Source organism: Octodon degus, unplaced genomic scaffold, assembly GCF_000260255.1.
Source record: "Octodon degus isolate 3935 unplaced genomic scaffold, OctDeg1.0 scaffold00123, whole genome shotgun sequence".
Taxonomy (NCBI): domain Eukaryota; kingdom Metazoa; phylum Chordata; class Mammalia; order Rodentia; family Octodontidae; genus Octodon; species Octodon degus.
Genome location: NW_004524699.1, coordinates 2,183,578 through 2,198,915, shown reverse-complemented (window position 1 = coordinate 2,198,915; position 15,338 = coordinate 2,183,578). Strand labels below are relative to the sequence as shown.

The window sequence follows — 15,338 nt, the reverse complement described above, 5'->3', positions numbered from 1 at the left end:
ATGGCTGAGTCCTGGGGTGTCTCTGTAATAATCGGAGGGTCTACGGTGCCGTCCCCCAGGAGTGAGACCACAGCGCCCCTCTGGCATGTCCCCCACCCACCCCAGCACTTGCTGTCACCTGTCCTTGTGCCAGGGGCTCTGATGGCGGCTTGACCTGCGCTTCTGAGCCGCTGATGATGTTAGACATCTTCTCATTTGCAAATGAGAAGGTGATTTAGAGGCATTTCTGCCCACCCTGCGGGCCTCTGTGGAAGAATACTTCACCATGTGAGGCAGGGTGTCCTCCTTCTTCTCTCAGTGACCGGATGCTGGCCCTCACCCTTGCTGCCCAGATGCCGCCTGGCTGGAACCCGCCACCCAGAGCTGGGTGGCCGGGGCGTGAGGGACAGCGGGGCTGCTGTGTCCCCTCCACCTTGTGGGCCACACTGCTCCTCTGGCTTCCTTCTCACCCCGATTTGTAGGGATTTGGGGAAGCAGAGACCTGAGCAGGAGGCACCTGTCCCCCACGGGTAGCCCAAGGTCCCATCCACCTGTCCTTGGGGTCATGCTGTGCAGAGGCCCCAGAGGTCCACGCTGGCCTGGTGATGCTGGGTGTGTGGGGGTGCTGCTGCAGGGCACAAGGCGCTTGGCCCCACCAGCCCCCCGCCCAACACTGTGTGGCCTCCGCTCTGCCCCGTAGAACATGCCCAACGTCCGCGACCACGATGCCTCTGTGTACCTGCGCCTGCAAGGGGACGCCCTGTCTGTGGGTGGCTACGAGGCCAACCCCATCTTCTGGGAGGAGGTGAGACCCGGCCCTGGGATGCTGGCCTGGAGAAAGGCACGTGGCTGTCTGGGTACAGGCCCGGCGGCTGGGGCCCAGCAGTAGCGCCCAGCTGCTGATAGCAGTGCTGGGTCTCCCCAGCCTCTGGGCTGGACGTGGGGCCCTGGCCCAGCAGAGTCCACACACAGCAGGGTCAACGCTACCTAACTGTCTGCAGGAATCGGGAGCCCAGCTAAGCTAGAAGTCCCTGCCCATGCCACCCATAATTTGGGGGAAAGACAAACAACAGACAGACAAGCGGAGCCTTTCTGGGTGGGGCTCCTGGGCTGAGTAAAGATGGGAAGTTAAGAACCAGCCAACGAGCAGAGACTAAGGACACCCTGCAGACTGTGGCCGGGGAGGGCCCAAAGCAGGGGACACCAGGAAAAGCCCTACCTGCATGGAGACAGTGGCCAGCAGGTAGTCCTGGGGCCCTGGCTCTGCGGGGTGCATGGGGCTGGCTCCCATGGGCTCTGAGGACCTCGGTGATCCAGAGAAGGTGGTGGCAGGCAGGAGCAGGGGCTGTGGGATGGGGTAACCACTGGAGGCCACTGGAGCGGCCAGGGCTGCGGGTGGGGCTGGACAGGGTGGGAACAAGGGGTTCCCAGTGCCCCTCGACTTCTGACCTGGCAAGGCCACCCCCACCGTTTGTCCCAAGGGCCTGTGTGGCCTTCTTGGGTCACATGAGCCATCGCCCATCTTGCCTCTGCAGGTGTCGGACAAGTTTGCCTTTGGCCTGTTTGACCTGGATTGGGATGTGTTTACCCAGCACATCGAGGGTGCCATCAACCGCGTCCCTTCCCTGGAGACCACGGGGATCAAGTCCACAGTCTGTGGCCCAGGTGAGTGGGCACCTCGGGTCCCTTGGGCTAGTGATGGCAGAGGTGAGGCCCTTGCCCAAGGTGTCCGTGCTGCCCTCTGCTGCCTGAAACTTGGAGTCTTCACGTGCAAGTGGGAGTGAGGGGCTCTGTTCCTGAAGCCTGTGTGGGTACACGGTTCACGGTGCTCACGTGGCCCAGCCCCGGCTCTGTCCCCAGCCTCTGTCCCTTCATTCCTCCAAGGCATGCCCTGGTCACAGGACCCCTACCACCTGTCTCAGCCTTGAAGGCCGTAGACCAGGGTGGCATAGAGAGGGTTCCCAAGGATATGGGAGCAGAGGGTGGGCCACGCCTCCAGTCACTGTGGGTCCACACTGCCTGCCCTGGGACTGGTGCTCCTGGGACATCTGTGGCGGCCCCAGTCCCTGGGTGTGCACAGGGCTGAGGTCCCGAGATCAGCAGGGCCCACACAGCAGTGCAGCCTGCAGGCCCCTGCCCCCAAGCACCCTGCTGGCAGCTTCCGTGCCACATTCAGTGGCTGCTGGTCCACTACATGGCACTACTCTTGGCCAGGGCTGGGGCAGGGACCCACGGTGGTGGCCTAGAGGAAGGAGGAGCTTGTCCCTGGGCAGGGCTGCAGGCTAAGAGTGCAGGAGGGCTGGCAGGTGGCCACAGGATGAAGGAGAACATCTCCCTTGAGTCCTGGTGGGCTCTCCTGGGCACCCCCTTCCACCTGGGGGTGACTGCCCATTTCTGGGGCTGTAGGTCGCCAGCTCCTTGGTACCTCTGTATTCCCCTTGGTGAACTAAGGGACAGAGGCCTTGGGGTGACAGGTGACAGATGCCAGCCAGTCCTAGGGTGAGCATGCTGAGGGGTTGCCCAGAAGGAAGGGGAGGGCCTGGAGAGGGGGAGGGTCCCTTGGAGGTGCTGGATCCACAGGGAGTCCTTCCCCCGCCCAGCACACCGCACGTGGACACCTCGGCACCAGCCTGCTGTTTCTCGATGGGCTCAGCTCTGCTGCAGGCGGCAGCCCCAGGGAGGGCCGCTGAGCTGCAGGCAGTGGGCGGCAGTGTGACTCACTGTCCCCTGGCTCCCTGATGTATGGGGACCCCAGGGAAAAGCAGGAAGATTTCCAGGGGCATGAACACCCAGGGACCATCCTGTTCCGAGGGCGGCGTGCACGCTGGGCTGCTGGGTGTGGCTGGAATGTGGGGACACAGCCCTTCTTGTGGCCAGGCATGGTCAGGGGCCTTTGGGCTCCAGAGCTGAAGCAGGAAGTCCTAGGCTGGCCCCAGGGCAGCCTGGGGCAGCAGACTACGCATTGCTGGGGTTGGGGGTCAGAACCCAGGCCAGGGAGGCGCTCACAAGAGCCTGGGTCGCTCCAGGTCCTTCTGCCGTGCACAGCCATGTGTTAAGGATGAGGGCCGTGAGCCGCTCCGCAGCGCGTCCTGGTCTCTGAGCGCTGGCAGCAGATGGAAGCCAGAGGCTTGGTCCATTTTCTTAAAGAGTTGAAGATCGTTCACTCACTCAGTGAACACTGCAAGAACCGATGCTCTCGGGCTCAGCATCAGGCCTTAGCACAAGAAGTATGCAAAAGCCCTGTCCCCACTGTTACACAGTGCAGGGGGCCTGAGTGACAGCTAAGTCCTGGCACAGCCAGCTCAGGACATTGTAGGCAGGAGGACGGAGCTGGCCGAGATGGACCTGGCCCCGTGGACAGGCCAGGGCAGGGCAACGGGAGGCACAAGCTTCAGGAAGGAGCGGGCGGCAGCACACAGGCCCCAGGGCCTAACGCAGGAGGCGCTGGCAGAGCCCTGCCCCACGGGGCCGCCCAGGAGACCTCACCGCCCAGCTCGTCCCTTTCAGAGTCCTTCACACCTGACCATAAGCCCCTGATGGGGGAGGCGCCCGAGCTGCGGGGCTTCTTCCTGGGCTGTGGCTTCAACAGCGCTGGTGAGTGTGTGGAGCAACCCGCAGGGCCTGGAGGGGGGCGTGGGCTGCTCCAGGAGGGATAGACTGCAGCTCGCTCCCCGCTCCCTCCCAGGGATGATGCTGGGTGGCGGCTGTGGACAGGAGCTGGCCCACTGGGTTGTCTACGGACGCCCGGAGAAGGACATGTACAGCTACGACATCAGGCATGTGCCCCGGGCAGAAGCCCCCGGGACCCCAGAGGCTTCTTGGAAGAGGCAGCAGGAGGGAGGGGGGGAAGCCCCAGGCAGGCAGTGTGCAGTGGGGCGCCTGGGATCCCCCATCTCTGCACAGCGGGGGAGACCGAGGCTGCAGCGCTGGAGCAGGCAGGGCTGAGCCGGGGGCTTGCAGCTCTGGGCAGACACAATAAGCGCAGACTCACCTGGGCAAGGCTGGCTCTGTGACGACCCACGGGTCACACCCCATGACCTTGTGACCCTGTGACCCCGTGGTCTCTGCCTGAGGCTCACACTGAGGACACCCCTTGGCTTCCTGGCCTCTACAGCTGCTCTTCTTAGGAAAGTGCTTGGGGTCAGGTGGCCAGGAGGGGCCGCTCCTCATGGAAGTGCCACACTCACAGGCTGGCTGTGGCTGCCAGGTCCCTCAGGGCGCGGGTGCAGCGGGGCAGGAACCCCACCCCTGCGGCGTCTCACTGTCCCCGAGCCCCAGCAGCCACGTGCTTGGCTGTCTGATGGTGTGAGCCCAGCCCCTGCTTCTGCCCAGTGGTCCCCCCTGCCCGGGACCTGTGGAGAGCAACAAGCTTGCCGAGATGCTGCTGTCTGTGCAGCCAGGAGCCCTGCATGCCCCACGCCTGCTCCCAGGCTTCTGGGCCCGGGAGGACTCCAGCTACAGAGGTGGGAACCATGGGCCCTCCTGGCCTCCTGCTCCCGGGCTAGCTGTAGTCTCCAGACTGTGCCTGGCACGCTGCCCAGGTATAGGATCAGGTGTAGATCAGGTGAGTCGGCCCTGGAAGGCTCTGACAGGTATACAGGCCAGGAGCCCCCGCAGGGCGTGGCAGGCACGGTGTGGACCTGGGGGCACACGTGAGACCCGTTAAGTGGGAGGAGGCGGGAAGCGGAGTCTGCAGACGCTGGATGCTGGGGTAAAGTGCGTGGCACTGCTGGCTGGGGTGGCATCCTACCCTGGGGGGCATCCAGAGGAGGTGGCCGGGGAGCTGGGGCGGGCTGCAGGTGCAACCTCAAGGCCACAGTGCAGTACAAATGGTGCCTGGTAGGAGCTGGACCTGGACCCACCAGGGTCCCCAGCCACCAGGGACAGGTCCTTTCCTCCGCTACATGGTTTCTGGTGCTTGCAGCTGGGATTGAAGCTGCTGCCCAGGCCAGCTGGGGTTTCCCCAGCACCTCCAGGCCAGCTGGCTGTGCCTGGCAGATACAGGGGGCCTGGCTGGGAGGCACAAGGGAGTGGAGGAAGGGGCTAGCAAGGCCCCTCTTGGGGAGACGGGGGCCAGGAGCCCCACGGCTGGGGTCAGGCTGAGGAGGCGGTGCCCGGAGAAGACCAAGCCAGAGCCTGGCAAGGCTATGGGGCGGGGCTGAGGGTCCAGCGGGGCACCAGGCCGGGCCCCTGCAGGTATGCCCTGTCCCTTCCCGGCGCTCCCGCAGTGACCCGGCCCCATCTGCCCAGGCGCTTCCACCACTCCCTGGCCGATCACCAGCGCTGGATCCGGGAGCGCAGCCACGAGGCCTACGCCAAGAACTACTCCGTGGTCTTCCCCCACGACGAGCCGCTGGCCGGGCGCAACATGCGGAAGAGCCCCCTGCATGAGGTGCGCGGCTGCAGGGGCACGGGGCCGGGCCTGCCCGCATGTCACCCCGGCCCTGCATGTGGCATGCTGGAGTCTGTCCTCCCCCTGGGCGCCATGGGGCCTGAGGTCTGGGTGGCGGGGCTCTGACGAGCGGCACAGCTGCCTGTCAGAGGACAGCAGCCAGACTGCAGGGGGTTCCGACTGTAGAGCCTGCTTCAGAGTCCTTGTCCTCCAGTGAGCTCCTAGTTATGCAGTGAAACCCGCCGCCCCACACCCTTCTTGGAGGCCTGTCCCTGTGTACTGTCCTGCAGCCCCAACGACCCCGGCGTCCCTGCCTGTCTCCATCCCTGATCACCCTACACCAGAGGCTCCGTTCCTGGGTGAACTGGGTGGTGGTCTGGTCACCCCAGTCCCCGAGGGGCTCAGGGAGTGGCTGCTGAGTGTATGGACCAGCATGGGCAGTGGCTGGCATCCCACCTGGGGCGGGGGCCTCCCTCTCCTGGCACCCCCATGCCAGAGCCCAAGAGGCACCTTCTGTCTGCTGCCCTCCCTCAGCCAGTTAAGTTCCAGCCACACCGCACCTTTCCTTGGCTGAGCAATATTCCAGCACCGTCCAGCATGCATGCGGCGCCTCTCAGCAGGAGGGGCCTCTGGCCACGGAGCCATGCTGGCGGCTTGGCCAGCAGTGGGACAGCCGGGTCTCACAGGTGGCTCCGGCTGCTGGGACACAGTGCCAGAGACAGAGCCTCACCTAGATTCTTGCTCTGCTGGCACCGACTGTGGGGGTCAGGGAGCCCTTCTGGCCACAGCTGCCGATCCTCTGTTCTCGCAGGGTGGGAGGGCCCCAGCTGGTTCAGAGAGGCCCTGACCCTGTGTGCCAGGTGGCCTTGACCACTTCATGAGGTCCCTTCTACTGCCTGTGGTCCTTGGCCACTTTGGCCATTTCCTGTGGTCACTTCCTGGCCCAGACCCTGCTCCATGGGCAATGGGGGGGTGCTTGCTGTGGTCCGTGGGTTTGGGCTCTGGGGTCAAGGTGGGTTCTGGGGACTGGTCCAGGCCCTGCGTGAGAGGAAAGCCCTCTGTCCTGTGCATCCTGGTGTGACAGTGGCCACAGTCACTGTGTCCCACACGGTGTCTGGCCGCAGATGAAGGGCGCTTGTGTCCCTGCAGGAGATCCTGTCACGAGGCTGTGTGTTCCAGGAGCGACACGGCTGGGAGCGGCCTGGCTGGTTCAGCCCCCAGGGTCCGGCTCCGGTGAGTGGCCCTTTGAGGGCCTCCTGGACACCCTGCTTCCTCCTGCCCTTCTCCCAGCCAGGGCGAGTCCCCCAGAGGCAGGCTGGGGACTTCAGTCAGCCTCAGAGCCGTCAGAGCCCGGGGTCCATGGCAGGACAGGCAAGCAGAGTTGCACAGAGCCTCTTGGTCACCCGGCCCCAGGCGGTGCGTGGCCTCGCTCTGCCCAGCCAGCGGGCCGCACCTGGACCAGGGCAGGTGTTGTGGAAGGTCCCTGTTCCCATGGGGTCTGGACATCCTCCCAGGACTCTCACCGTGACTCTGGCAGCTCTATCTCTTAGCAGCTGTGAGTAGGAGGCCGGAGGGTAGGCGGGCTTATCCCTCGACATGCTCAGTTTACCCACTGGGGTTCCCACATCCCCACCTCTGGGGGCCTCCCTGTCTCCCCCTAGGTGCAGGCTGGGTACAGAGAGACCAACCCAGGGCTGCCGTGTGGCCCAGATCTGCCCAAGTTAGCCACATCTCATTGCTGTGCACCCCTCTACTGCTCCAACCCATCTCCATAGTAACCTGTGTCCTGGGGGGTTCAGATGACCCAGGGTAGTGGAGCCAACGCTTGCAAATGAGGCTGCAGCCAGGGTTGGTGTCTTCAGAGCCCTGGGCCTCTGGCTGTTCTCAGGGCCTCTTCTCAGGGGCTCAGGGTCCCTGCAGACTGCAGGGAGGGTAGGTGTGGGCAGATCCTGCCGGAAGCCCTGTGCCCTGAGTCCCTGGGTGAGGAGAGGGGCGGGACAAGGGACCAGACAGCTCTTCCCCCATGAGTACCCTTTGTCCCTGGACCCCAAGAGAGCAGAGACCAGTGCTCCTGGTCCTGACATCCAAATGTGCTCTGGGGTCTCACTAGTGGGGGAGGCAGGCCTGGCTGGGAAAGGGCCTCCTGCACCCAGGGCTGAGACTCCTGGGTGCCTTGCTTTCTCCCTCTCGGGATCGATTTCCTGTCTGTAGAAAGGACGCCCTCGTTGAAAGTGTGGGGCATCTGTGGCGGGCTCACCCAGGTGGGGACTGGGCCCCAGGCCAGTGTTCCTGCCCCACCCACTCCCTCCTCGGCTGGCCACTTCCAGCAGCATCCCTCTGCCCTGGGTTGGCTGAGGTCCCTGCCACCGCCTCCCCCTTCCCGGGCCACTCTTCCTCTGCCTGGTGGCCCGTGGGTCTGCAGCTGCTTGGTCCTCCAGCCCAGTACTGGTGGAGGGCGGTCGGTGACCATGGCCTGTGTCCAGGTTCTGGAGTATGACTACTACGGCGCCTATGGGAAGCAGCCACACCAGGACTATGCCTATGGCCGGCTGCTGGGTGCAGAGTACACCTTCGACTTCCCGCCCCACCACACCCTGGTGAGACCTGGGCCTTGGGGCTCCGCCTTCTCCAGCCCCCTCGCTTTCCCTCTCCCTCCTCCCACCAGACCCAAGACTGGCTGGCAGGTGGGCCCAGGGATGACAGTCACTGCTGTGGCACAGGGCAGGGGGAGGCTATGTGGCCCGGGCCGGCGTTTGCACCACTCCCAGCCCTTCTGAGTCCTGAGGCTGTGTGGGGTTCAGTGAGGGGCTCCTCCCCATTCCCGGGATGCTGAGGCTGCGAACCTGGGCACCAGAGCCTGCACAGGGACCTGCGCAGCTCTGCAGCTGGGCCTCGGGGCAGGTGAGGCTGACCAGTCAGGGCACATGGCCCCTAGAGCCTCACCCGAGTGTGCATCTCCTCTATCCCTCAGGTGAAGGGGAAGATTCTAGGGCCTGGCTTCCCCTCCAGTAAAAAGGGTGATCCTGTCCCTGCCTGGCCCTTAGCGCCCTGTGGTTACCCCCCAGTTCCCACACCCAAGCGGCAGCCTGAAGTCACCACACTGGAGATGTTTAGGTAGAGCAAAGCCCTCCCCCTGGGCGCCGAAGCCCAGGGCTGGCCTGGGGAGCTCCAAGGTGCGTCCTGGTTCCCAGGGCCCCTCTGTGAGCACCCAGGGCCTGTGGCCGAGAAGATCAGTGTGTGGTGTCCCCTGGAAGCTGTGCAAGCATCCCTGGCACTGGCCGTGCTTCCGTCGTGCACGCTGCATGCAGGGGAAGGTGCCATCCCTTCCTCCTCTGTCCCTAAGACTTGCGCAGGTGGCTCCAGTCTGGCCCCTGGCTCCTGCAGCTTCTAGAGCTCTGGGGCTCCCAGCCCCCAGGGATGTAGAGGCTCAAGGGAGACGACAGCTTGGCCCGGGGTGTTGCCACCCCCACAGATGCGCCTGAGATGGTCCTATGGCACAAAGCGAATGTGTGCTGCCTTTCTTGGCAGTGTCCCCAGGCTCCGTCAGTGGTGTCAGTCTTGGGGTTTGCTCTGCAGCCCCAGCATGTTAGTGAAGGTCCCCTGGCACCTGGTGCACAGTGGGTGCTCAGTAGAGGCCGGCGGTGCCTGGAAGGAGGCCGAGGAGGAGGAGCCGGGGTCTTGGGGTCCTGGTGCCTGGGAGAATGGGAACACCCCGCTGCCGGGGCAGGGCCCTCAGCATATACCTGTTTCACTGGAGTGAGCTTGTGTCAGGGCAAGGCCTCCTGCTGGTTCCAGGGTGACACCCCTGCACGGGGCTGGGCTGGAGAGCTGCCCAGCAGTGGGTGCTCCATGTGGCCTGGCCCCACTGTGGCAGCCTGGGCTGCAGCCACTGCTGTGGTTGTCCTTTTTTTCAGTAATGACAGTGAGGTGGGGGAGGAAGCTCAGCAGACTGAGCTCAGGTCCTAGAGGAAAGGCAGGTAGAGAAGAATGCAGCCCAGCAAGGCCTTAGAAACCTGGTCAGGGGGTTGTGCAGCACAGGCGGGGGTAGGGTGGGGAGGTTGTGGGGGTGTAGCTCATGTACCCCCAGCTCATCAGCGGAAAGGGCCCCCACCACCAGCAGGGGGTTATCCGAGAATGTCAGCCTCTCCCTGCGAAGGAGACCCTGGCTGCTCTCCGGCTGCCCTGCTCTGCTCCCCTGCCTCAGATGCACCTTGTGTGGACATTTCAGACAAGTGGGTTGTTCCAGTGGTTGTCTCTTTGTGACCAGGTCTTCTGATCAGGGTGCCATTCTCGCTGAGGGGGATCGGCTCTTTTCAGCTTCCTGTTGTGACTTGGTGGTCCTTGGGGACGGTTTCCCGCCAGCTGTTCCACATGCCAGGTCTCCACTTCCTAATGGATACCCAGGGCTGTGCTGTGCGAGTGGGGACGCTTTCACTCTTCTACTCTGGATGCCTTCGACCTGCCTCCTCCTGCCTGCCTGCCCAACAGGTGCAAGTCGAGAAAGCAGAGGCCGGGTCTGGTTCTGACCTGAGGGGATGTTGGAGTTCCAGCACGGAGGATGGCGTGGACCATGAGCGGGGGGCGGGGGGAGCAAGGCCTCCTCCCTGCCTGTTGTGTGTTTTTATCACAAGGCGCTGGGTGTGGTCAGGCACCTTTGCTACATCTGCTGGGTGATCCTGTGGTTTTTGCTTTTTTTCTCCTACTGTTGTGCATGCATTAATCAACTTGGAGGGCTAAATGGACCTGAATTCCCGGGATGACCCCGAGGTCAGAGTCCGAAGCTTCCTCCAAGTGGTTGTGCTTGGCTTGCTATTTGCTAAGCATCCGTGTATCCACCTTCTGAAGAGGCACTGGACAGTAGTCTTTTTCTGTTATTTTGCATTTTGGCATCTGGGCAACGTTGGCCTCTTAGAAAAAGCTGGACCAACATGTCTGTCCCACGTTCTGGCCACTTGTAAGGAATTGGTAATGTTTCTTCGAATGCGCGGTGAAATTCACTGGGGCAGCTCGCTGGGCCTGCACATTTCTTTGTGGGTATTTTTTTCAAGGACTAGGTCAATCTCTTTCGTTCTAGTTCTGTTAATATTTTCCACTCTTTTTTTTAGTGAGATTTAAAGATTCCTGCCTTGCTGGGAGTCTGTCCACCTGTGGTCTTTCCTGTCCCTGTCCCTTCTGTAAGCTGGGTGGGGACACCCCCTCCTTCACCCTGCTTTGGATTCTGACTCTTCTCTCTTGTTTGGCCCAGCTAAAGGTTTGGCAACTTTGTTTGTTTTGGTTTCTTTGGTTTCTTTTTTTAAAAAAATCTACTTTTGGAGTTGCTGATTTTCTACTTTCGACTTCGCCTGGGTCGGCACCAGTTTCTGTTGCGTCCTCTTTCTGCCTGCTTTGGGCAAGGTGTGCTGTTCCTGGCTTCTTCCGGGGAAAGTGTAGTCTGTACAGTTGCAGTCTTTTATGCTTATTTATTTATTTTTGGCAGAACCGGGGATCGGACTCAGGCCCCTGTGCTTGCCAGGGAAGCGCTTATTCCACTGAGCCACCTCCCCGGTCCCAGCTGCAGTCCTTTATCACCTGGGCCCGTGCGGGAATCAGCCCTCCTCGGGCTAGCGCAGGCTGCGCCGAGAGCTCTGGCTGCTTCTCTTCCATGCCTGTGGAAGGAGGTCCTGACGGTTCTGGTGATCTTCCCCTTGATGCCGTGGTTCCGTAGGGCTGTGTTGTTTGATTTCATTTGTGATTTCCCGGTTTTTCTTCTGTTCCTGATTCCCAGCTTAACTCTGCTGTGGCTGAGGAGCCACCCTGGATGATCTGTGTGGGAGGCGGGGCCACGCCTGGCGGGCTGGCTCAGCCTGGGCTCTGCCTTTGTCACTTCCCTGCTGCTGGGACAAAATACTCAACACCACAATTAGGGAGGAATCTTGGCTCACAGTGCAGGCCATTGGTGGCTGGCTTCGAGGCGGGACAGCACGGCTGAGGGGTGCGGCAGAGGACAGCAGCTCAGGACACAGAGGACAGGAAGGAGGGCGAGGAGGAGGAGCCCGGGAGGGGGACAGGCCCGCCCAGGCCCTCCCAGCGATGCCTCCTCTAACTAGTCCCCGCCTCCTAGCAGCAGGCCAGTTAGAAGGCCCCACCAGTTCTGTCACACCCCACAAAGCCCCATTTGCAGCTCAGGAGGCTTTGGGGACCTCTAGACAGGAATCGTGACAAGGACGTCCTAGCCTGGGGCAGGACGCACTGTGCTCTGTTCCTGAGGCCCAGAGCGTTTGTTTGTGCCCTGAGGAGAGGCCGGAAGGCGGTGGGCTCCGGGTGTGTTGGAAGGGCCCGCCCCACGTCCCGGGCCTTTTCAGATCCAGCAGGAGTGCCTGGCCTGCCGAGGGGCGGCCGCCGTGTTTGACATGTCCTACTTCGGGAAGTTCTACCTGCTGGGGCCTGACGCCTCCAAGGCTGCCGACTGGCTCTTCTCGGCGAACACCAGGCGACCCCCAGGTACGGGGCTGTGCTGCGCTCCTGTGTTGGCCCGGAGGGCCCCTGCTCGCCTGCCCACCGCCCTCTGCCATGTCAGGCCCTCGGCCAGGACCCCCACCCTGGGGGCCAGCCACCCCCACCGGGCTCCCGACCTGAACATGCAGGGTGCTCGGTTACACGGGGACTTCAGGGTCCTGGGCTCCTCGCTGCGTCTGGGACGTTGTTCTCTCCTTATGCTGCTCATCCACGGATCCCCAGACCCGCCCACATGTGTGCTTGGTGGCTGCTGTGGCACGGACACAAGCTGGGTGGCCTAAAACTACAGAGACCCAGTGTCTCCCGCCCTGGAGGCCAGAGGGTCAGACGGGGCTGCCTGAGTTTACAGCTCGGATAACGATGCTGTTTCCTGATGAGGTCACATCCGGTGCTGGGCGGGACTTGGGCCAGTCCAGCTGGGGACACAGTTCAACCTGTGACAGAGCCAGGTGACCTGTGTCCTGCTGCACACCCACATAGCCTCTGCTCATCCAGGGACCCCCTGAGGCCACCCCGTAGCCCTCTGTCCACCTCTGACCCCCACTCCCCTCCTACACTTCCCACATACCGTCCACCATCCACCTCATAGTCCACCAGTTCTCACTCTATGGACGGGCACTTCAGGGACATGTCACTGGACAGCCGCCTTCCAGGGTGACAGATGTGGGTGACTTCTCTGTTGCCGGCTCTCTCTGAGTCAACTGGTCAAAGCAGAGTTCCTGAGCAGGGCCTTGGAGGTCACGGTCCTGGTGACCCACCCCAGCTTCTGCCGACTGACCGAGGAAAAGCTGCCCGCTGTGCCCTGCACCCCACTTGTTGCTGCCCACAGGCCCCTCAGTCTGTGCTGACCCAAGTCCTTGTCCCCAGGCTCCACGGTGTATACCTGCATGCTGAACCACAGGGGTGGCACGGAGAGTGACCTCACAGTCAGCTGCCTGGCCCCCGGACCCCAGGCCTGTCCAGTGGCCCCTGCCTTCGAAGGTGAGAGATGCAGGGGTCCAGGGGGTGTGGGTAGAACCTCAGTTCCGGCCAGCACAGGCTCTGCCCATGCAGCTGTGCTGGAGTCAAGCAGTGGTAGCTTAGAAGCTGTCCCTGCCACTGCTTCTGGTGGTCTCAGCGTGGCTCCTGCCACCAACATTCATGCTGGGCTGCCTTGTCAGCCTCCGCAGTTTCGGTTGCAGGCCTGTCAGGGCCTCTGAGATCCAGCTCAGCACCCATGCTGGTGCCCAAGCAGCCCTTCTCATCCCTCTCTTCTGCTTGCATGCCCCCAATGATGGGCCACTCAGCACCTGATGTCCTGTCTGCTTCTTGTCACCTCCACCTCCATCACAGGAGGCGGGATGGGGAGGGGCTGAGCACAAGGACTAGACATGAGGTATCAGTGGATCCCTCACTGAGGGGTGGAGCCTTCTTACCTCGAGACCCCAGCTCAGACCACAGCAGTGACAGGTACAGGCTGGGCAAGGTCCTTAAAACCCAGCTGGAAAGGGGAGGAGAAAGAGACCAGGAGAGTGGAGCTGCCTGCTTGCAGGGGCAGGGCCTAGAGTGGCATGAGCCTGGGGTGGCATGGGCCTGGGGACAGCACTGCCCCCCAAAACCAGCTCCTGGGTGCTCTTTATCCAGTCCAAAAGCCCATGTGACACGTGAGCACGTGGCCCGGGGTGCATCTGTGACACGTGGGCCACTGTCTGCATGAATGCAAGGGACAGGAGAGATGGACAGGAACAGGCCATGCTCTGGGCCAGGCCAGTGGTTGTTTAGTTCCTGTGTCCACGCTTTGGGGACTATTACAAGAGGCCCCCACACAGGGGAAATGGGCTGGCTCATGATGGGATGGGGTGCCTCCACCGGCTAGCAGGGACACTGAGGCCGGCCCTGGCGCCTCTGGCTTGGCGGGTCCCCACGGCTGCCGTCTGTCTGGTGGGCCGAGAAAGCTGCCCAGCGTCCTCCAGCAACTTGTCCTGTGCTGGAGCCCTCTGGGCTGGTCGCTCCTCCCCAGTCTTCTCTGCGCCATGGCTCCTGCATGGCTAGAGAAGGAAGAGAGGAAGGACTCTGACAGAGTCCAGGCAGGTCCTCCCGCGCTGACGCTCTTGGCAGCCCATTACAGACGAGAGATGCAGGTTCAAGAGGCGAGAATCCGGGCCGCCAGGCCGCAGGACATGTCTAGGCCAGACTGTGGTGCACCAGGGCACTCTTACGCTGGCAGTCAGGGAAGGCTTCCCGCAGGTGGAGGCCTCTGGGCTGGGTCTTTTTTTTTTTTTTTTTGTGGAACCGGGGATTGAACTCAGATCCTTGTGTTTGCCAGTCAAGCGCTTATCCTACTGAGCCATCTCCCTGGCCTCTGGGCTGGGTCTTGAAGGCTCAGCAGGGAACCTCGGGGAGCATGGAGGACAGACACTCAGGGCGACTGTGCCCGGAGGGTCCCCAGCATACGCTGCCCATCGCAGCCCCGCCGTGCCCTGCCTCTGCCCAGCTGCTACCTCTCTTGTTAGGTCTGAGTTGTGGCTGTGCTGAGGGCCAGCTGGCAGCCCTGCCATGCTCTGAGGCCACAGAGCCTGGTGTGGCTCCCAGGACTCAGGGCGTGGTGGGTGGCAGTGGGGCCCCGTGTGGCCAGCCACCTGGAGTCACCCTACCCCACCGTGTGTCAGCACTGAGCCTCCTTTGCGGAAAGCCGGGGACGGTGGTGGGTGATGTGCTGGGGGCTCCGGGCTATTCCCTGCCGGGACCCAGCGTGACCAAGGCAGGGGACATGAGGCTTAGGACTGGGGCGGGCAAGGTGGACTCCGGGTCCCAGGGGGCTGATCTTGAAGGCGGCATCATCTCTGCCCTGGGGCGGGTGGGTTGGGCCACTCATTGCCCCATGTCCCCTGTTCCGAACCGCACTCCTCTTTCAGGGGACGGCTACTACCTGGCTGTGGGTGGGGCCACGGCCCAGCACAACTGGTGCCACATCACCACAGTGCTGCAGGACCAGGGGTTCCGGTGCCGGCTCATTGACTGCTCAGAGGACCTGGGCCTGATCAGCATCCAGGGCCCAGCCAGGTGAGGGCAGTGGACACTGGGGCACCGGGTCTCGAGGGGGGACCTCTCCTCAGGGGAAGTGCAAAGAGGGGGCACTGTTGGCTCTGCTGCTGTGCAGGGGAGAAGCCAGGGTTCCCTGGGGACAAGGAGCTGGGAGCCAGGGCTGCTAGGTGCAGCTGGGCACATGTGGCTCTGAGACAGCTGGCTCCAGTGTCCCGAGGCCCGGGAGGGTGTGACGCAGGCACTGCCAGGCCTCTTTGCACCCCGAAGAGGACGGAGGGCTGGCTGCAGGGGGTGGCAGGGGCTGACCCAGTGAGATGGCACAGGGGTCACGGTCGCGGCGCAGGCCTGCAAGAGCCGAGCTGCAGGCTGGTTGTCCTCCCAGGCCCCGTGCTGCAGGCTGGTTGTCCTCCCAGGCCCCGTGCTGCAGGCTGGTTGTCCTCCCAGGCCC

General features: G+C 63.0%; 1 protein-coding gene across 5 annotated transcripts in view; it reads left to right on the top strand.

Moving 5' to 3' along the window:
• Sardh (sarcosine dehydrogenase) overlaps positions 1-15,338 on the top strand; it is a 42,228-nt gene that overhangs the window by 9,246 nt on the left and 17,644 nt on the right. For all 5 annotated transcript variants that reach the window (XM_023700408.1, XM_004640407.2, XM_023700406.1 and 2 more), the window contains 10 exons: positions 680-784; positions 1,515-1,644; positions 3,487-3,573; positions 3,665-3,755; positions 5,230-5,371; positions 6,521-6,604; positions 7,855-7,968; positions 11,713-11,851; positions 12,734-12,847; positions 14,761-14,908. In XM_023700408.1, the coding sequence (XP_023556176.1) occupies positions 680-784; positions 1,515-1,644; positions 3,487-3,573; positions 3,665-3,755; positions 5,230-5,371; positions 6,521-6,604; positions 7,855-7,968; positions 11,713-11,851; positions 12,734-12,847; positions 14,761-14,908 (1,154 nt within the window). The remainder of the gene's footprint in view (positions 1-679; positions 785-1,514; positions 1,645-3,486; positions 3,574-3,664; positions 3,756-5,229; positions 5,372-6,520; positions 6,605-7,854; positions 7,969-11,712; positions 11,852-12,733; positions 12,848-14,760; positions 14,909-15,338) is intronic.